Source organism: Alligator mississippiensis, chromosome 1 (assembly GCF_030867095.1).
Source record: "Alligator mississippiensis isolate rAllMis1 chromosome 1, rAllMis1, whole genome shotgun sequence".
NCBI classification, from domain to species: domain Eukaryota; kingdom Metazoa; phylum Chordata; order Crocodylia; family Alligatoridae; genus Alligator; species Alligator mississippiensis.
In genome coordinates this window covers 13,107,448-13,128,814 of record NC_081824.1, presented here as the reverse complement: position 1 = coordinate 13,128,814, position 21,367 = coordinate 13,107,448, and the positions used below count along the sequence as shown (strand labels likewise).

Below are 21,367 nucleotides of genomic sequence, written 5' to 3'. Positions count from 1 at the left end.
CAACGCGCGCGCCCCGCCCCAACCGCCCCAACCGCCGCGCGACCGTCACCCCGAGGCGGGAGTGACAGCGCCGCCGGCCAATGGCGCCCGAGCGCCGCGCACCGGAAGTGCCTCACAATGGGCGGGGCCGAGGACCGCAGAAGAGGACCGGGCGCAGTAGCTGCGAGGTGAGTGACTGCGCGGGCCCCGGGCGGCGCCTCTCCGCGCCGCGAGAAGCGCGGTGTGTCGCAGCTCGGCCCGTGCGCGCGGCGGTTCCCGCGCGCGGGTTGTGGCAGCGGCGACGCAGCCGAGCCGTGTCCCGCTCGTCTCTTGGGCGGCGGGGAGCTTGTGTCTGATGCGTGCGCACCGACATGTCGGTTGTGTATCGGCTGGGCACCCAGACAAGGAAAATTTCTGTTACCGGCTAACGGCTTTTTTTGGCCGATGACGTTGGCGACGCGTCGGGGGTGCACGAGGGTGCAGGTGCACCCGCAGACTGGCAGGCGGTCGCCGCCCGCCATCCTCCCCCTCCCACCTCCCTTGCCACCGACACCGCCGGCGGCGTCTGCAGGCGGTCACCCATCGCCGCTGGGTGCCACCGACACTGCCCGCAGCGTCTGTGGGTAGTTGCTAATCGCCAGCCGGCGCTCGCCAACGCTGCTGCAGCCACCTTTGGGAAGTCCCTGCTCGCCTGCGGGCGGTGGCTGTGCCCCCCTCAGCCTCGGGAGGCAGGCGACGTTCATGATGTTCATGGATAAATGTAAGGTGTCTGGTGGCTGGGGCCCTGCGCTGCGCGTGGCCAGGAGAGCAGCGCCCTGTGGGGAAGTCTGCGAAGAGGAAGGGGGATGCGGGACCAGGTCAAGACCCCCACGGTGAGGGAGTGGGCAGGGGCAGGGGCGCTGCCCAGCCAGGACAGTGAATGAGACCTGGGGCAGGGAGCAGGATGGAGCTGCGGGCAGGTTGTCCACGGGCACAGGGCAGGGAGTGGGGGCAGCTCCCTGGCACTGCGCACACCCCCAGCAGGAGGCATGGGGGCGTGTGCCCCCCCCCCCCCCCCCCCCCCCCCCAGATCTGTGCATGGGGCGGATGCAGGCTGCTTGCTGTGGGCTCGGGGCTCTCTGCTCTGCTGCCTTTCCCCCAGGAGCCCCGTGCCAGCTGCACATCCCCTGCCTGCCTGGCATCAGTGGAGGTGGTGAGTTTTGCCTCCCATTGCCAGGCAGGCAGGGGACACACGGCTGGCATGGGGCCCCCAGGGCAAAGGCAGCAGGGCGGAGAGCCCCAAGCCCCCAGCAGTCTGCCCACCTAATTTCATAGTAGCTAGGGTCAGGAGAGACCCGAACAGATCATCTAACCTGACCCCCTGCCACAGGCAGGAATGAATGCTGGGTTCACAAGACCCCAGACAGGTGATCATCCAACCTCCTCTTGAATTTGCCCAACGTAGGGGCGAGGACCACTTCCCTGGGAAGTTGGTTCCAGATTTTGGCCGCCCTAACTGTAAAATATTGCCTTCTGATCTCCAACCTAAACCTATTCTCCATCAGCTTATGACCATTGTTCCTCATCACCCCAGGTGGTGCTGGGGAGAAAAGGGCTCTTCCTATTTGCTGTTGATCCCCCTTGATGAGCTTGTAGGCAGCCACCAGGTCCCCCCTCAGCCTCCTCTTGCTGAGGCTGAACAGGTTCAGGTCCCTCAGTCTCTCCTCGTAGGACCTGTCCTGCTGCCCTCTCACCAAGCGGGTGGCCCTCCTCTGAACCCTCTCAATGCTGGCCACATCCCTTTTGAAATGCGGTGCCCAGTACTAGACACAGTACTCCAACTGCGGCCTGACCAAAATCGCATAGAGGGGGAGTATCACTTCTCTGGACCGGCTTGAGATGCACCTTTGGATGCACGACAAGGTATGACTGGCCTTGCTGGCTGCGGTCTGGCATTGGTGGCTCATGTTCATCTTGGAGTCAGAAATGACTCCGAGATCCCTTTCTGCCTCTGTGCTTTCAAGAAGGGAACTCCCCAGCCTGTATGTATGCTGTGGATTCCTTTTCCCAAGGTGCAGCACCCTGCATTTGTCTACGTTGAACCCCATCCTATTCTCGTCTGCCCACTTTTGCAGTCTGTCTAAATCTAGTTGCAGCCTCTCTCTCCCTTCAAGTGTGTCCACCTCGCCCCACATCTTAGTGTCATCAGCAAACTTGGACAGCGTGCTTTCCACCCCCTCGTCCAAGTCGCTGATGAAGATGTTAAACAGTGCGGGACCGAGGCCTGGGGTACCCCACTGCTTACATCTCTCCAGGTTGAGTACAACCCCTCCACCACTACTCTCTGGGTGCGCCCCATCAGCCAATTTTTACCTGTCCAACTGTGCAGGCATCTGTGCCACAGTCACTTAATTTATTGATGAGGATGCGGTGAGAGACGGTGTCAAAGGCCTTCTTGAAGTCTAGAAAGACTATGTCCACAGCGACACCATCATCCAAGGATTTAGTTACTTGGTCGTAAAAGGCAATCAGGTTGGTCAGGCAGGACCTGCCTTTGGTGAAGCCATGCTGATTGCCCCTGAGCATGATCTCCCCTGCAGGCCTCCCACAGGTATGCTCCTTGATGATCCTCTCCAAGAGCTTCCCGAGCACCGAGGTGAGGCTTACAGGCATATAATTACTTGGGTCCTCCTTCCTCCCCTTCTTAAAAATGGGGAACACATTAGCCAGTTTCCAATCCCCTGGTACCTGGCCAGATGACCACGAATGCTCATACAGCCGGGCCAAAGGCTCCACGATGACCCCTGCCAGCTCCCTCAACACCCTTGGGTGGAGGGCATCTGGACCTGCAGATTTAAAAATGTCTAGCCCTTCCAGAAGATCCCGAACTACAGATGCATGTTGTTATGTCTTGTAGTGTAATTATGACTTGTCTGCTCAGGGGTGTCTTTTTTGTGAATAGGGGAGAGTCATATGTGCAATGGCTTGGGTCCTGTGGCAGAGACAGCGATCAGGCAGTTGACAGAAAGAAACAACACATCTGTCCCAGGGCCAGCACAGGGGCCCAGAGCAGGGTGTCCTGCACTGTCCTGAACTACATCTGCACTGGTAGGTGGGATATCCTGGTCCCTGTTCAAGAAAACAGAAGCAAAGAAACTGTTAAAAATATCAGCTTTCTTGTCTGGCATGGCCACCAGATTACCGATTACCTCTAGCCTTGCCCTACTCGGCTCCACTCCAGTTAGACAGGGGTGGGCAAAATATGGCCCGCGGGCCAGAACTGGACCATGAAGCCATGCTATCCAGCCCGCAGGGCCCCTAACAAAATTTAGAAAATTAAAATTTATCTGTCCTTGGTTCCTGTCAAAGATGGCTGACAGTATTCACTGAATGATAATGTTCGCTGCCTAGCACGTGAGCTCTTGTCAAAGATGACAGGGACTAAGGGCAGTAGGACCCAGGGGGAGCCCTGGAGAGCTCCTGCAACAGCAGGGCCTGCCTGGCCCTGCCCCCCAGCCGGAAGCCCCAGCAGGGGCTTCTGGCTTGGGACCGTGTGGCTGCCCCAGTGTAGGAAACTCGGGGGGGCAGGGGACTAGCTGGTGCTGAGCGAGGGGGGGAAAAGCGTCCCCTCCCCCTGAGCAGGCTCAGGACAGCACCAGCTTGTAACCCGGCCCTGTGCCAGCTCCAGGCTTGTCCATCAGGGTCCTGCCATGGCAGCAGCAGCTGCGGCCCCCCGGCTTGCTACGTCGGGCAGTGTTTGCTGCTGCTGCCCAGCACGCGAGCTCCGGGCAGGCAGCAGCAGCAAACACAATGCAGCAAGTTTCGGGGGCTGCAGCTGCTGCCACAGCGGGGCTCCGATGGGCGAGCCTGAAGCCGGCACGGGACCCAGGCTGGCAGCAGGCTGGGTTACAAGCTTGTGCGGAGCACGGGAAAAACGTCCCTTGCCTGCCCTGTGGCCAGTGCCCCATGCTGCAGCCACTCACAGCCCTGTGTGGCTGCCTGTGCCTGCTTCGGACAGCCCAGACTGTGAGCAGCTGCAGCAGGGAGCTCCAGGCACGGGGTAGGTGAGGGGCCGCTTTTCCCTGCACTCCACACCAGCTCCTTCCTTGCTGGGGAGTACAGGGTTGGGGCTGTACGCTGCCCCTCACCTGTACTGTGGGGCTGGGAGGGTACTGGGAGTCAGCGGGCCCGCACCAGTGTCCCAGGGTCAGTGCCAGCAGGGCCCAGAGCAGGGTGACAGGGGTACAGGGTCCTGGCTGGCAGGGGCTCTATGGAGCCAGGCCAGCTCCCCCCTCTCACTGCTGGTGAGCCCAGCCCAGCTCCACAGACCCCTGCCAGCCTGCACCCTGCTCTGGGCCCCACCAGCCCTGCTCTGGGCCCCTGTGCTTGCCCTGGGACATGGGTCCCAAGATGGTGACCGGGGGTGAGGGCACCTGTCAAGGGGCGGAGCTACGCATGCAACCCTTGACAGCTTGCCACAACTTGGTGAGCGTCCCTCCACCTGGAATAATTGCCCACCCCGAGTTAGAAGCATCCCTATGCTTAAAAATGGTGGCAGGAATGGTTAAACTAAAGCTCATTTGACAGGCTTTAAGTGCCAAGATGCTGCCATTTTTTAAGTTCCAAGATGCTGATCCTCTAGACAAGCCACCTGCAGCTCTGTCCTGCTCCCTTCCCTGGCCCTGAGTCCCATTCACTGCCCTGGCAGGGCAGCACCCCTAGCCCCTGCCCCACTCCCTCCCTCACTGTGGGGCCTTGATCTGCCTCCCCCATTCCCCTTCGCAGACTTACTTGCAGGGCGCAGCTCTCCACACTGCCTGACTAAATTCCTGTAAATTGGTTATCAGATCAATATCACCTGATATGCCTGGTGAATAATTGGCTATTGATATTAGCCAAGAAAATCTTTATCGGTGCGCCCCTAGTTTATGATGATTAGTTGGGCAAGGTTAAAAGGTTGTTTGAAAGCCAGGAGCAGAGGGGCTAGGGATCTCTCTGCCGTGGTCTGATCCTTGTTGCGTATAAGATGCAGCTGTTTGATGCTTCCTCTGATCCATTCCAGGATGGGGTTGTAGGTGACCAGCAGAGGCGTGCGCTCACATGACTTCTGTGGTGAGACCCGGGTGTGATGCACGCATTCCTTTGCTAATGTTGACCACTCATTTTTCATCTCTTAAGTGTTGTCTCCTAACTTTGTAGCGCGTATAGTAAACATAATGGAGATGTTGTACTGGTACGGTACTGGATTGAGATTAGGATATTTAGATTCTCTTCCTGACTACTAACTTGTTTAATTCATTCATCAGTATTTTCCTCTGTGTGCGTGTGTGTGGTGGTGGTGGGAGGGGAGTGTACTGAAAGTAACTTCCTGCTTTGAGTGTTTTTAAGCTTGCTAATGTTTATGAACACTTCATAGATTGGTACATCTGATGGGGGTATGGTGGGAAATAGCTGATTTGAGGAAGAGTTTGGGCTCCCAGCAGAAAGATGAGGGATACTTAATCAAAACTTAATCTGGAAAATGCTTGGACAGGTTTGGCTTGCAGTATAGCAGAAGGTATAGGACTAGGAAAAAAAAATTATAGTGTCTTATTTGAAAAGTTGAACCTGAGGGATTTGACTGTGTCTGTTGTAGGCAATATCCTCCTTGAAAAAAGGTTGGCTGTCCAACTTTTGTCCAGGCGGAGGCAACTCATGGTTCCTCTGGATCATTCCCTGCTGTGGGTGCTATGCTTGGGACATGCAGCCTCTCCTCTGCACAGGTGGCGCAGGCAGTGTACAGGGCCTTGGGCTGTTTTCCTTTACATGGCAGCAGAAGCAGCAGACCACCAATTAAATAACCCTGTTTGAAATGAAGTTAACACATTCAGGGCAGGAAATGTGGTGAAAACATAGCATTTTAAGATGGGATATTTGGCCCTTCCCCTCCCAATCCCATCTTCCTTGCTGGCTGGGAACAGGTGCTGGAAGGAGGAGCCTATGTGCCCATTGCTGTCCCCTGCCTGACTTGGGCTCCCCAGATCAGCTTGGGACACCACTACTCCATACAGCACTGGGGTGGAGAGGTCCCATACTCAAATTGGAAATGAGGTATTGTTTTCCCCATGTTGAATGGGGGCTGGAGGGAAAAAAGCTCATTTTGAACCAGGGTAAATGCAGTAGGACTTTTTCTTTTTTTTTTAGTTGGTAAATGTTTTTATGTAAGTGACTTTCAGCAGGTATGATGAGATGTTTTACATTAGCCAGTAGGTCACTGTGGTCTGCATAATGTTTCTAGTAGGATTAGTATTGACTTCAATAAAAGTGTGTTTTACTGTTGATTCCAAAAGAATCATTCATTCTCTACATGATGTATCCATTATTGCAGAGGGAATTTTGCAGGATACATCTCTCTGATTGTTAGAAGCAGGCCTGTCTGTTCTGCCAGAAAAGCTGGCTTAAAAAAATGCTAGAATGAGGAAATGTCCTTGGTGCCAGCACACATTAAGCCGTGTAGCAAATAGACAAACTATCCAATGTGGCAGGGCAAACGAGCACTTTCTTTGCATTGGTGCCCTCAGATTTGCATCCAGGATTTTCCAAGGAATCTACCCCTTGCCGGAATTTGGACTTTTAAATCTTGATTTCAGGCATGAGAGAGATAAAAATAACTCTTGATAAATTGCGAGAGAATTATTTCATTTCGCATGAGTTCTGCACCTGCAGTTATCCATATATACTAATTGGAACTGACTTTAGGGCTCCTGTAAGCCTGGTTATTTTTCATGATGAGTCAACTGATTAGACCAAGAACTTTTTCTCAAATGTATCCAGAAAGAAAAACATTTTTGGCTGCAACAGTTCATGATCTCTCTTTGTATTTTGTAGTGGTCAAATTATTTATGGTTACACTAAGTTTTTTAGCAATATTTTTTTTTTTTTTTAATTTCAGGCTTTTTGTATCTAGGTTCAGTGGTATTTGCTTGGAAAGAACAAATAACTTTAGACACTATTAAGCTTAATAGCATTGGATAGGAAATGCAGCTGTGGCCTGAGATACCAAACAACCTTTTGACTTTCTGCTGCCTTTATAACTCAGGAGAAATGTAACATGATTATTATGTGGATTGTATAATAGAGATTATTTCAGATCTAAATTTCTAGTTTTATTGTGTGCTAAATTGACAGTAGTTTAAAACTGATGGTACAGTTCTAATTGTTTTGAGTATTAGTGTGGGGTTACTTCAGTTCCCAGAAACATTTGTATTTCAAAGCCATTACAGACTTGTCACCCTTAGTAGCAACAAAACTGAGACCTTCAGTACTCCATACTGTTCAGTCCTTGCTCCTAAAGAAGGTCCGTCTAGTTTAGGGTTAGGGTATATTTTTGGGGCTAGTGGGGAACAATTGAACCATTTTTGTCAGGCTTAAATCAGTAGTAGTAGAAATATCTTACAAATAGTTATGTTTGCCACATTTAAAATATAGTTCTTTAAGCCATGGTAAAAACAAGGTATGCTTTTTCATTGGTGTGTGGGTGGAGATTTTCTAGGAAGAGACTACAAAATATATTTGCGTGTGTGCGTGCGTGTATGCATTCAGTTTATATATAAACTAATCTACCTGTAACCGCATCTGATTGATTGATTGATTAATGCTAAAACAGAAGCTGGAAAAAGAAGCTAATTTAAATTAGGCTTTATGTTCAACATGTCACTTTAAATTAGCTTCATTTTCCAGCTTCTATTTTAGCATTAAAAGAATGGGGCTTTACACTCAATTTATCGCTTTATCCATTATAAATTCCTTGAGCATATACAATATTTTAGTGTTGGAAAAAATAGATAGCTAAAGTTTAGCTGTTCTGTTAATTTTCAAACAAAACAGTTTGAAGCGAGAAGTGAAAACATTTTTTTATGAAAGAAGTGAGAGAGACTTTCAGTCCTGAAATGCTAGCAAATATGTTGGGGTGAAAAGGAAGAGCAAGTAGTTCGTGTGGGTTTTTTGGTTAAGGCAGTGATTTCAACACTCCCCGTATAACATGACAAGTCAAAAGACTTCCTAACTTGCTCGTGTCTTAGTTCTTCATCTGTAACATGCTTTCTAACCCTTGCAAAGCTGGGAACTAGCATGTTCCACTAGTGTGGAGCAGAGACGTGCATAATCCCTTTACTTGTATAACACAATACTAGTTCCAATATGTTGTCTGTTGCTCATTATAATATCTGCATATCAGTTAAGGACATGAACCATTTAAGTGCTTACCATCTTTCTCTCCTGCTGTCTAATTTTTCACTTAATAGTACCCCTGTGAACAGTTACAGTTAATCTGCAGTTTATTTAACTGTCAGGGCAGCGTGGCACCTTTATAAAATAAGGCATACGCTTTTGTAAGTAGCTCACACAGTGCAAACTCAGATACTGTAAATGGATCTGCAGAGAGCAGGGATTCAAACTAAAAAAGGAGCAATTTAAATACAAAGGATAAGGGTAGGCAGGAGATGCAGAGTGGGGGCACTCCTGGGAGGCAAAGGTGGTAAACGAAGCAGTAAAAATTTGTGGCCAAAGGGGCTAAAAAAACTAGCCCAGGTAATAAGATAAGATTATCCAGTGCCACTGCCCTGCCTTCTGCCTGATTTCAAACTAGCAGGGTTAGCAATCTCTGATCTGGTTACTTAACTGTTCTGGAAGCAGGGAAGGGGAATCAGGTGTTCTTAAAAGCCTTGAACCTGACGGGACCTGGTCAGGGATGCTAATACACAGTGCTGTTCATGCGCACTGGATACTCATTGTTTATGGTGGGTTCCAGTAAGTGCACAGGTTTTTTTAAATCCTGCGGTTATAAACTAATATGGACTACATAGTTATGCACTGGAATGAGGATAAAGTCCACTAGTGTTTTGAGTGTTCAAGTTGCTATGGGGATATCAGCCATATGCATCTATAAACAAGCCTGTAAATAAAACTTGTTTTAGATTTTCTTATATGTATAATAAAAGCAAATGTTTGAGATAATTTAACTTTACCTTTGTAATCCACAGATACCACCTTTTCCTGCTGAGGGAAATATGACTTCTAGGATGGCTGTGAATTGCTGCTGGAGATTCTGGGCAGTTTGTATGCTGACTTTTCCCAGCACTTTTTCTCTCCAGGAGGAACAACCCAGAGTATTACTGGTATCTTTTGATGGATTTCGATGGGATTACATCAATAGAGTGCCAGCTCCCCACTTCCATTATGTCATAAAAAATGGTGTTCATGTGAAACGGGTCGCTAATGTGTTCATTACAAAAACCTATCCTAATCATTATACAATGGTGACTGGCCTTTACGCAGAGAGCCATGGCATAGTTGCTAATGAAATGTATGATCCTGTCCTGAACAGAACATTCTCTATGAACCACATGGACATTTATCATGCACAGTTCTGGGAAGAGGCCTGTCCAATATGGGTCACAAACCAGATGGAGGGACATAGAAGTGGAGCTGCTATGTGGCCAGGAACGGATGTAAGAATACATGGAGTCCTTCCTACGCATTATATGATTTACAATGAGTCTGTTTCATTTGAAGATCGAGTTTCCCATCTTATTGATTGGTTTACATCTGAAAACCCCATCAACTTTGGTCTCTTGTATTGGGAGCAGCCTGACGAAATGGGGCATATATTGGGCCCTGAAAATCCACTTATGCGAGTAGTCATTAATGAGACTGATGCCAAGCTGGGACATCTTGTGTCGGAACTAAAGAAAGCAAAGTTATGGGACACAGTGAATATCATAATCACAAGTGACCATGGAATGGCACAGTCTTCCTCCAAAAGGCTTATAGAGCTTGACCAGTACGTGGATAGAGAGTGGTATACAATGGTTGACCATTCTCCTGTGGTCGCTATTCTGCCAAAAGAAGGTAAGAATCATGTCACTGAGAGATTTCTAAAGAAACTGTAAAATCTGAAACCTGATTCAGTTTTAGGGTGGGTTCCCTTTGTGTTGGCAGTGATACTGAAGCCAATGAGATTTGTGTCATGATAACCAAGGACTACTGTGTGAGTTTGTAGGCCGACACACTTATTTTTGTATTGATACACCTGTCTAGAAACCTAACTCAGTATTTAAAATTGTGTACTGCTCATTTTGACAAGGACTGTTCCTTGATTAGTATTTTAATTTCTAGTGTGTTTAAGTGAAATCGATATGCACTCCGTAGTTTTGAAGGAGTAAGATTCGACCCAGCATTCAATGGGATGAAAGAAAGTGTTTGCATGCATGGTGTTAATCTTAATGTAAATCAATAGCTAGTGTATGGTGTCCTTCCACAAAAGATGCAATTCTGTTGCAGCCTCAGCCTAAGAACCTGACTTTTTAGCTTCAGCTCTTGAGGCTAATGCTTTCCCTTTTGGAGGTCTCTGGTTCAGTTTCTGACTTGGTGGCTGTCACTAACCTCTCCTGATTTATCTGGCCTCAAAACTGCTGCAACTCTACTGTTCCTGTGGCGCAGAGGTTGCTAAAATTACACTGCAGATACTTTTGTGATAGAATTTGGGTTTTTTTAAAGGCAGCCCTGGTACGGATAATCTTTTCCAAACTCATTGCGACTTTAACCCCTGTGGGCCTTCTTTGGATGCCATTCTACTCTTTTAGTCTGATTTCTGAAGTTGTGCTGCTGCTTATTTCCAGCTGAAGATCAGAATTAGGTGATCACTTTCTAGCAGTGATGACTAGAGTATTACTGTAACGCACACAACTTGGGTACATAACAGGCAAGACAAAAATAGCTCCCAATTCTGAAATCAAATACAAGATTGCACTCTCAAATAGCTGCAACATTCTTTTTATTAATTCAATACTCCATGTTATTTTTCAGGTCCTCGTCATGTAAAAATAAACATTTCAATGTCCGCTTGGGCTTAAAAGAAAGGAACTCAAGCTAAGAGTAGCTTTAACAAGAGGAGGGTGTTCAAAGTGTAGAAACATGTATTTTAGATTTAAAAATTTCTCTGCAGTATTTGGAGCACTGTGTTCTAATTCATGAAAACAAGCTGAAGCTGATCAGGTCCTTGCCCTGTCCGAGTTTAATGAAATGTGAAAACTGAGCCCGTGTTGCAAGTAACTTAGATTTTGAAGCCTCTTTAATGTTAATATTCTAATATATTAGTAATTGACATATTTTTTAAAAATTATTTGTCTCACAGTTTTCCTTTTAACAGTTGAGTGCTTTGACAACTTACCAAACTGCCAGTTGCACTGTTCGTCTCTTAACAGCATTTTGTCACGTCATTGCTGCATGTACTTTTCTTGCTTCATCCAGAGGTACCTGCTTTATGTATATTTTAGATTGACGGTGCTGATTTTAACTTTTTTGGTCCTAGTTCTGTAGTTCATCTGTAATAGAAGCCAAGACTTACACATAGCTGCAGGTACCTTCTCAATGGATTTAAGACTTTTTTTTTTTTTTAATTTAATTGATGTTTCTTAAATACTTTCTAGCCATACATTCATAGCCAGAGGTTTATTCTTAATTTAGATGTGGGATCTTGGTAAGAATTAAAATTTAAATTAAAACATTATGGCACTATTATGCCATATATTTTGTTCAAGCCTGGTACAGAAAATGTTGCTAAGCAGTATTGCTGCTTATTTTGAAAATAAAAGTGCAGATTACATTTCTGTTAGGCTAATGTCATTGAGCTTATCAGTTGGAGGCAGAAGGGCACAGATGTATGAGCTGCTAGGTGTATGATGAAAAAAGCAAATATGATCCTTGGGTACAGCAAGAGGGGTATCACGAGGCACTGGTGAGACCACTTCTGGATTAGCATGTATAGTTGTGGTTACCCCCATTCAAAAAAAGATAGATTCAGGCTGGAACAGGTGGACACGTGCAGAGAAAGGCCACTAGGATGATCTCGGGAATAGAGAGCTCATCATATGGAAGACGGTGGTTTGCTTAACCTAGCATAATGAAGGCAGAGAGAATATGGTTGCATTCCCTGAATGTAACACAGTAAAAAGCCTGTGTATGTATGTGCGCATGCATGATAGTTGAAACTAGTTTGAAGAGGGAGCTTACGTTTATGAGCGGTGACTCAGGACATCCCTTTCAAGTCTGTTTCTGTGGAGTTTATCAAATTTGTGATTGAGTTGTACATTGAATAAATGGGTCTGGTGGTACCACCTCTAGCTAATTTATTTTTTTTTATAAATACATTCCACTATAATGTACATTTTTGCTGGAGATTGCATGTGCCAGCATTTTGAGGTGGCATGGAGAATCCCCCTCTCATAGATGCCTGGTGTGTTTGTGTTCTGCCCCTGGGCTGAAGGTTGATATATTTGGAGTTAGGAGGACATATTTCCTCTAAATTATACCGTGGGTTTTGTCCCTTCTTTGCAGGATGGCACATAAATTACCTGCCTGAGATCCTTTCAGCATCTCTTGCCTAATAGCTTTTCTGCCATGGCAGAAGCTCTAAGCATTGTTGGCATCTTGGTCTCTATTTTCAATCTTTTCTATGTAGGCAGGACTTGAAATTCTCAAAACTCAAGACTTTTGATGTTGGATATTTGGATACAATTTAATAGGGGGCATCCCCTCTTGCTTTAAACATCATGAAACTAAGCTAAACCATTCACAGAATGAGGGGAAAATACGTTTTGGCAGGAGAGCTGCCCCCCTTATCAGGGGTGCCTTCTGTCATTTCTGTGAAAATTCATTGGAAATTGGTCAAATTATAATTTGACACATCAGAACCTTGAGTTCCTTGAGTCTCAGTGGACTCCTAGGTCTGATTATATATATTTTTTTCTCTCTCACCATGCCTCCTGGACTCGGCTGTCTATTCTTCCTTAGCTCCCTTCTGTTCCCCATCCCATGCTCTTGCACCTCTTCTTTCCAAGCCATTAGTGTCTCCTCTTCATTCCATTGTTTCTACTACAGCAGAAGATAAAAACAGGTAAATGATCAAATCTGTATAAACACTAAACAGCGATAAAGGAAGATATTGTTTATAAGCTCTCTGACACTGAGATTCCCTTTGTGCAGTACATAATGCTGAGGACCTCCAGCTGTGAAGCTGCACTATGTATTCTGATACAAACAATATTTAAAAAACTTGTCAATTATGATCTCAAAGGGAAAATATAGGTACAGGTGCAGAAACATTTTAGTCTAGTTTGAATATTCAGCACTGCTTACGCTTTTAGTTGTAAGACTGCAGTTGAAGTGTGTGCCCCTCCCCTATCTTACATCTCAGTTCACCTTTTTATTATATTTTGTTCTTAAACTCTTAACACAAGGGTCATTTCTTGATTTTATTTTTTAAAGTAATGTCTAGTACCTTAATATCCTAATCTGAACTAATGCTCTGGTAATGTCTTAAGGCCTTAACAAGCAAGGAATATTCAAACATAGGAAATGTTACTAGGATCCTAATTTAAATATTTTTTTCTGAGAGCCTGTTCTGATCGGTCAGGTATACACATTTAATGCCACAATGGTGCAAAATTACACCCAGCAGCTATTTTTCTTTTTTGAAGTCTGTCTAATATAAAATGGTAAGAGACCAGCCAGTAACATTAACTGGAGGTAGGCACCAAAATGTAAACTGAAATAGAGCAAGATCATGGACATAAACTGGAAAATATGATTATTTTTTTTAAACAAACAAAAAAGCCCTAGTTGTTCTCCGTCGTTGTTACTTGTTTTAGTTTGTAACAAGTTGGCTCATTGTTAGTGCAAGTTAATATTTAGGGGATCCTGGGGTCTGATGGTACCACCTGTAGTTTAACATGTAATAGCTCCCAGTTAAGCTTTTTTACAGGACAGTGCCCTCCAAAGGGTAGAGACAGATGGGACGTTTGAAACCCTTTACAATGCAGCTGTGCTGTGAGACACTTAAAAACCCCAGAGTGTTCCACCTGCAGGTAGATTTGTGGCCCCTTACCACACCTTCTGGTAAAGCACTTCAGAATTGCCACAGCTGTATGTAGCAGGGTGCTCTCAGGCCAGCACTGCCACAAGCTGGCTCTGCTCCCTATCCCAAGGGAGGAGAGGAAAACAAAGCAGATGCTACGCTGCCGTCTCTGCTCTTCTAGGTGCTTGCCCCACTCCCCTTGGGGCAGAGCCAGTGCCAGCGAGTGCTCTCCAGACTGCCCCTGGCCAAAACCGGGAAAGCTTGAATTTGAGATTCTTCTCCCCTGCCCCTCTCCTGATTCTGTTGGGACAGGGGGTGCTCCAGGAGAGCAGAGGCAGATCAAACACGAGAGCACTCATTGACACAGCGCTGTGGTTTCCCTCCCTCCATGTTCTGCTCCAAGCTGGCAGGGAAAGAGCAGAGTGCCTGGGATACTGAAGGGTCCATTTTGAAGCGCTTCTAAATATTACTTGTTGCCTTCAGGATTCATTTTGGAATGCTCCTGCTATTTTTGGAGTGCTTCAAAGGGGTCTGTGCATCTGTCTACCTTGCCATTTGAAGCTCTTCAAATGTTATATCTGCCCACCCTGCCCCCCAAGATATCTCTGTTTCCAATGAAAGGTGGCTGAACACCACTGCTAGCTTGGGACAAACATGACAATTCCTTAAAAGCTCTGCTCCTTGAGAAAGCTGTGTGGATGGATTATGGGAGAAAGTGTTGCCTTCCTCCTGTCAAAACTTGCCTACAGTTTAACAATATGTTACCCCTATGTTGTCCCTAATTGAAGTGAATATGTAAAACTCATACTATCTTATAATTAAGGCTTGCTGACTTATCATGAAATAAGACAGACATTCTAAGACAAGAGAAAACATGAGGACTCAGTCGAATGTTGATCAGCCCCAAGTGATTAAGTTTCTCTTCGGAATATAATAACTCAGTTGGAGAATCAAACTGTGACTTCCTGGCTAAATGTGGCTTCTGAGCACAGCACACTTAACCTAGTTCAGGTTGAAGCAGAGAAAGGTATTTCAGCTCGTGGCTCATCCTTGACTTGGTTTGTGTGTATTAAGTTCTTGTTTTATTTTGAAGGTAAACTGGATGAAGTGTATGAATCGTTGGTGAACGCACATCCCAACATGACTGTTTATAAAAAGGAGGAAATTCCAAGTAGATTACATTACAAACACAACAGCAGAATTCAGCCAGTCTTGGCAGTGGCTGACATAGGATGGGAAATCGTAAAAAATAAGACCGACCCATTTCTGTGTAAGTATTCTTCGTTCTTTTCTTAGATTTTACGTGTCTTTGCTGTTCAAATAATACAGTAAAGCTTGTAAATGCCAGGCCTCTCCTGGCCCAATGAAACTCCAATTTGGCTTTGGCCAACTGGGTTAAGAATGTACTTGAAGGCTCCATCCATATCTTTTAAAAGCCTTTAGTGAAGTAGGAAGGATAGTCCCATTAAAAGCAGTGAGATTTGTGCTCTGACCTGCTTTATAGACTTTTGAAAATCCAGCTTTAAACCTATTTTAAAAAGTAATTGTATCAAACACTTCAGCTGATTTTGGAGATTAGCTTTCAGAGCTAGATCTCAAAATTCCTAAGGACCGATTCTACAAAATGTCTGGCACCGGATAAGAAGCAGGGTGCCTGTTTGAGCTGACCGGTAATGACTCTCAAGTTCAGAAAAGCTATCAGGTATTTCTGTTTTACCTTTTAAATTATCATAACTTGGATTTTACTGGATTTTTCAGAAATGTGCTTGAGGGAAATAAGCAAGGCTTCTTGTCTCCATTCTACATTATGGGAAAACAAAATAATGAGCCATGTAACTGTACATGTTTAAATGTTTGTTTTACAAAGTCAAAGTGGCTTGATAACCAGGAATCTTTTATCTTTCTAGTGGGGAACCATGGATATGACAACACCCTACCAGAAATGCACCCAATCTTCTTGGCCCATGGTCCCGCTTTTCGGAAAAATGCCACCAAAGAAGCCATGAATATGACAGATCTGTACCCCTTGTTGTGCCACCTGCTTGGTATCAATCCATTGCCAAACAATGGATCGTTCAGCAATGTGGAAGATATACTTGCTAGACCAGTTCCAAGAGAGCTTCATCCTAGAGATTATGAAGAAGAGTCCTATGCTTATTTTATTGGAGTGTCTCTTGGGACCATTCTCATTATTGTGTTTCTTGTAGTTTTTATGAAGCACTTAACCCACAGCCAAATACCTACCATACACGTGCAGCACACTGAAATTGCCCAGCCCTTACTCCAAGGCTAGTCTAGAGTGCTATTACTGGCAGGTAATAGTTCTGGAATAATGCTTCAGTGCTCTTCTAAACTATTGGGGGCTTTAAAGAGGCTTGTTGAAACACTCTAGAAAAGGATCAGCAGAAATACAAGCAAAGTAAAATAAGAAAATGAATGCTGATCTACTGGTGCACTGCAGTAAATATGCACTGGAGATATATATATAGGAAGAGCATATCTCTTTTGCATTCTACAACCACTTGGTCCTTGAGGGGTTAAGAATCTTTAGGAGAACATACAAAGCTGTGTTATGTACGTGTTTAGTAAATTAGACCTTTTAGATACCTCCTCTTGCATTAACAATTTTAGGGAAATTACTTTAGATGCACTTTATAGAATATTATGTAGGAACTTTACTGATTTCCTGAATTTATCAGTGCTTTCTTTAAATCCAAAAGGTAACCTAACTCTTTTTAAAGTAAAACTAATGTAAGGGATTCACAGTGGAAGGACTGGAGGATTAAATGTTATAAAAATTGCTTCTAAAGCACAAATACCATTAGAATACAGTGTGTTTAAAATTGCAAGGCTTTAAATATTCTGCTTTGAATGACAGCAACTGAAATATTTGCCTGTATTCCAATAAGAATTGTCTTGTAATAACTGGTTTCTGATTTTTGAACCTGTACATCCCATCCCTAAGATGCATCTTGGGCTTTGGTTACTCTGTTCACTTTCCCAGCTCACTAGAATATTAAAATCCTAAGCGATGAGCAGATACCTGGGGGCAGTGTAATAATGTACTAAAATATACTGGGTTAAATTTGTCAACCCACTAATGTTCTTTTAAAGGCTTTTAAAGACGCTTCTATTCAAATGAGAGCAGAAGTGTGTGAGCAGGGCCAGCAGTGTATTTTTAATTTTCTAGATGCAGATCTCTTACAAAAAAGGGAAGTATTAAACATTTGCTGATCATCAATGAGTGCAATTCCATTAACATCACTGGGGTCACGCCTGTTTGTCAGGAGATAAATTAACCTGCTGTAACCAGTGTCTTGTCTGACACATCCAGGTTTGGCCTTGTAAATTTAATCTTTAGCATTTTCCCTGGATTGGGCTCCTAAATTGAGGAACAGATTTGACTTTGAAATAGACTTCTAAAGCAAATCATATTCTTAGAATCGGAGAAAAGCACTTGTAACCTCTATACAGGCAAGAGATTATGACTTTCAGATGAAGGTGCTTCATGTAAAACTATTAACCCTTTGAGTTAAACTCAACAAAAATATCGTACAAGTATGCCTTCTATTTCAGCATCAAAACAATTAGGCTTTCTTTTGCTTATGCCTTTGGTTGCAGAGGCAACAGGGGAAAGCTGAGAAGTTTTTGGAGGAGACTTGTCAAATGAGCAAAACTACATTTAGTTTCCTCAGCATTGCTGTATGAATTGAAATTTTTCTTTAAGCCCCATTATTCAACATGGGGTATAATATTGTGAATGACTCTTCAGCTGGGCTAGCCAGCTAACGAGGCAGGTTTCACATGAAAATATTTGGTGCTTCCAATCCTTTCTCTGACAACCTAGTTTATTCCTTTTCTTAAAGGACAGCAAATGTAATTTTGCCTTTTGCTGTTAACAGGGCTTTTGGGGATCATCTGCAAGTTTGGATCTGCATAACTTAATGACTAGATAAAGTAAGTTCTCCATGTAATTGCAGTATGCTAATAATGCAGATTGGGGGACTGATGCCAGACTTTTATAAATTGAATATAAAAATCAAACGCAATGCTTCATTTAGCAAACTGAATTTACCAGACTAATGCATTCTTGTTAATTTTTTTTAGATAGACTCTTCAGTGAGATCACGTAGTAGATTCCTGGTGCCTCTGAGCACTATTAAGAGTTGAGATTCTCTGGAAAGAATACAGTTTTGTATGTTGTAAGTTATGACAAGGTATTAATCCAGTGCCTACCATTCAGAAGTATTCTCTTGCATTCTCAAAAGTATTTCATGAATGAAGGATCTTGAAAGCTGCTGTAGAGAATCTAGTTGTGTGGTGCCTGTTGCTTAGGGCAGTAACAAGACCCTCCCACTTTATGGTGTATTGTCAATTTAAATTGAGGACAGTTCTTTCTCTCGGATTCAAAGGGTGGCTCACACTCTTGAGTGGTTCCAGCAGAAGAGTTTGGCAATTTCCTTACTCGTTATTTTAATCAGACCAATAATTCCTCCCTCATGCAACACATGTAGCAACAAAATAATCCTTGTCAGCTGTGACCATAACGGATCGCACTGTCAGAGCAGAGGTCTTCACTACTGACTCTGCATTTTGGTCTTGAGTTTGTAGCGAGCAGTCTTGTGGGCGACTCTGAATGCTGGGAATGTTTTCACATAGGAATTCTGACTAAGCTAAGGTTGGGGCAGAGAAGAATACTAAAACTGGGTCGGTAGAGACGTTGCTAAACTTGGCATTGTGTAACTTAATCTGACTTGGTTACTAACTTCTTTTGTAATTTTCCCGGGGAATTCATCATGGTCAAGATGTGCAATTGGTTAGCAGCTTAAGGAAAAAAAATCCCTACCTGATGTACTGGAAAGCTGACTGTTTCTGGACTACTCTACCATATATCATCTCATACATGTTTAACCAAAGTCATCTTAACACTGAAAGCTGCATTGATGAAGGCAAAAGTTTTGTTCACAGTAGTGGTTAGAGTAGATAAATAAAATTCATTTACTAAACCTGTGACTACTACAGCCTGAACCTAAAGCCTGTAAATTGCTTGAATGCATATCTGTCAGACTCTTCCAGTATGCAAGATAGTACACTTCCACATTCAGAGAAATTGCTTCTCAAACACATCCTCAAGAAATGAGTGGTAAACGGCTTGGTGGGATAGCAGCTGGAAAAGTTCAGATTTGAGATGTGAGTCTTTGGTCTTGGTTTATGTCACACATTTTGCAGCCCAACTGAATGTCACTGTCAGAATAAAGACCTACAGACTGGCAAGCGTCCGCACTTCAGCAAGCCCTAGTTAGTTTCTGATGAATTGAGCAGGTGGGATAGCGTAGTGTTGCTATCCATTTACAGCTGCTGCTTCACACTCTCCCTTGCTTTGATGCCATTAAAAAAATGTGTGCAGTTATTTCTGTTGCACATCATGGTACTGGAATGAAAGTGGCTTTTTGGCAAACAGCAAAATTAGCAATTAGATTGCATGTTTAGTGAGCACTTTTTTTATGGTAGTGGGTTAAAAGTGAAGGGAGCTTATAAATGCTTCAGGGTGAGGGGGAAGTTAAGAATATAAATTCTGTTAACACAAGCACTTTTACCCTGAACGTGCATGCTCAGTTGCACAGCAAGGGACGAGTAACAAGTTCTCCCTAAAAGATATGTTTCCCTTTGGGAGAAAATGGGGGTGGGAGGCCAGTAGCAGCTGAAGCTGCTTCTGTTGAAGAATGCGGCACGCTGCAAACAGCCATATGCTGAGGCACAGAAAGTAAGTTTGTGTTTAGATATTGTACATCTGTTTCATAGTTAGTGCGCTTAACCTTTCTCCGTTAAGAATATTTGTAGGAATAAGACCTAGTATTAGCCTTTATAAGTACTGGTGATATCTGTAAAATTTGTAAACTTCACTAATCTTTAAGCACAGAAGTGATACTGGTGGAAAAATATTGTTTATTTCTCAGAGCTGTGATGTGAAACCCTCTAGACTTTGTCCTCGTACTTGATGGGGCAAGTTTGATTTTGTTTACCTTTTTGGTACTCGAGAATCATGTGCAACTAAGTTAGCGGAAGCTGAAGTGAATATACGTACTGTGTGTTAACTCAGGCTGTGAGCTTGGGATTGGGGCATTTCAACACTTAAACTTGATTGTTCGTACTGAAATGTGAAAGTCTCTCTGAGTAGACGTCTAGAATGTTTTGTTTTCCTATTTGCAAATGAAAATATTCAGATATTTTTATAATTGTTAGCAGTGCTACGAAGCAATGAACATACGTGTTTAAAAACAGCTTTGGAAAGAATGTGTTTGTTTTATGAAAAGATTAAAAGATATCTATTTAAATCATCCTTCTCTTGGGTGAATTTTTTTTTTCTCACGATACCTGAAGAAGATTGAATTTTTTTAACAGGATATGAATGAACCAACGGTCTACATGAAGTTTAAGTTAACAAGGCCCCCAACCTAATTCCATCCTCTTTATTGCATTTATTTTATTGCATTTAACCAGTCACATGACAGGATATTTCTCAAGCAGACTTGAATACATTTAACTTCAATAGAAACAAATGTTCTGTATAACTGAGAGGGAATTCTCTATATATCAAAAGGGGGAGAGAGATGCATGCATTACATAAAGCGGAAATGCTCTGTTGAAATTTGCTCTTAGCAGAAGCTACAAATCAGATGATTTTTCCTTGGCCATACTTTATTTACCTCTCTAAAGGTATCCAGAGCTCTCTAAAGGTATCCAGGTACACAGTTCTCCCCATGCTCAGTTTTTCTTTGGTTCACATGTATTTGATTAACTGAAAAGCTGATACAAGAATCTTTATTCTGTCACGTGACTGGCAATAAACTACAGTAGGGATGGACAAAATACGGCCTATGGGCTGGATCTGGCCAATCAGATGATTTTTACCCTGTGCACAGCTGCTCCTCTGAAAGAGAATTGTATCTGGCCTGCGGCTGCCCTGGCTTTCAGTGCCTCTTGTCCTTCTCCCTTCCCCATGTCAGCCAGCTGCAGCAGTAGTATAAGCCACTCCCCTCCTTGCCCAGCCCATCCCGTCCTGCCCCCCAGCCCCAGTGTAAACTCCAAGGCTGGGGGTGCTGAGCTCCTGGCCGGGCTTCTGCCAGGCAAGGCTGGCTGCGCTGCTCAAACCCTGTACCTGGCAAGTCAAAGCTTAGGTAAAGTTTGCGCCGCTGGCAGGGGAGGTGGTACATGGGGAACAGGGCCAGGAGCCACAGGTTATCCGGGCCCTGCTGGACCAGATGCCTGGTAAGAGCACAAGCACTGGTGCCACACTGTTCCCACATGCCACTTTGGGCTGTGCCATGTGGGTGCAGCTGGACTGGCTGGTGCAGCTCCTGCCTGACCCCAAGTCCCTGGCACATGGCCAGATTGGGCAGGAGCCATGCCAGCTTTATCCACATGGCCCAAAGCGGTACGTGGCAACACGCTGTGACACCGCCCCAGCTGTGACGGACTCAGGGTGGGGGAGGGAGTGCAGGGAGAAGGGGGAAC

General features: G+C 44.7%; 1 protein-coding gene and 1 long non-coding RNA gene across 3 annotated transcripts; one reads left to right on the top strand and one right to left on the bottom strand.

Annotated features, from left to right (window-relative positions):
* The first annotated feature begins 41 nt into the window (after positions 1-41).
* Positions 42-20,190, top strand: ENPP5 (ectonucleotide pyrophosphatase/phosphodiesterase family member 5). 2 transcript variants are annotated; one of them, XM_014608423.3, is made up of 4 exons: positions 42-167; positions 8,979-9,846; positions 14,946-15,122; positions 15,760-20,190. In XM_014608423.3, exons 1-4 carry the CDS (start codon positions 81-83, stop codon positions 16,143-16,145), a joined length of 1,518 nt encoding a protein of 505 aa, XP_014463909.3. In that variant the 5' UTR covers positions 42-80; the 3' UTR covers positions 16,146-20,190. The 2 variants fall into 2 exon arrangements, with proteins under 2 accessions (XP_014463909.3, XP_006272057.3); XM_006271995.4 differs by lacking the exon at positions 42-167 and adding an exon at positions 2,921-3,066.
* Positions 11,268-13,935, bottom strand: LOC132250920 (uncharacterized). Its single transcript, XR_009462630.1, has 2 exons — positions 12,754-13,935; positions 11,268-11,321 (listed from the first exon to the last, which is right to left on the bottom strand). It is a non-coding gene; the product is annotated as an uncharacterized LOC132250920 (long non-coding RNA).
* Positions 20,191-21,367: the final 1,177 nt, after the last annotated feature.

Coding starts and splice junctions, on each gene's coding strand:
- ENPP5 (XM_014608423.3), top strand. CDS start 81: ATGGCGCCCGAGCGCCGCGCACCGGAAGTGCCTCACAATGGGCGGGGC. Junction 168..8,978: donor CCGGGCGCAGTAGCTGCGAG/GTGAGTGACTGC, acceptor TGTAATCCACAG/ATACCACCTTTTCCTGCTGA. Junction 15,123..15,759: donor TAAGACCGACCCATTTCTGT/GTAAGTATTCTT, acceptor TTATCTTTCTAG/TGGGGAACCATGGATATGAC.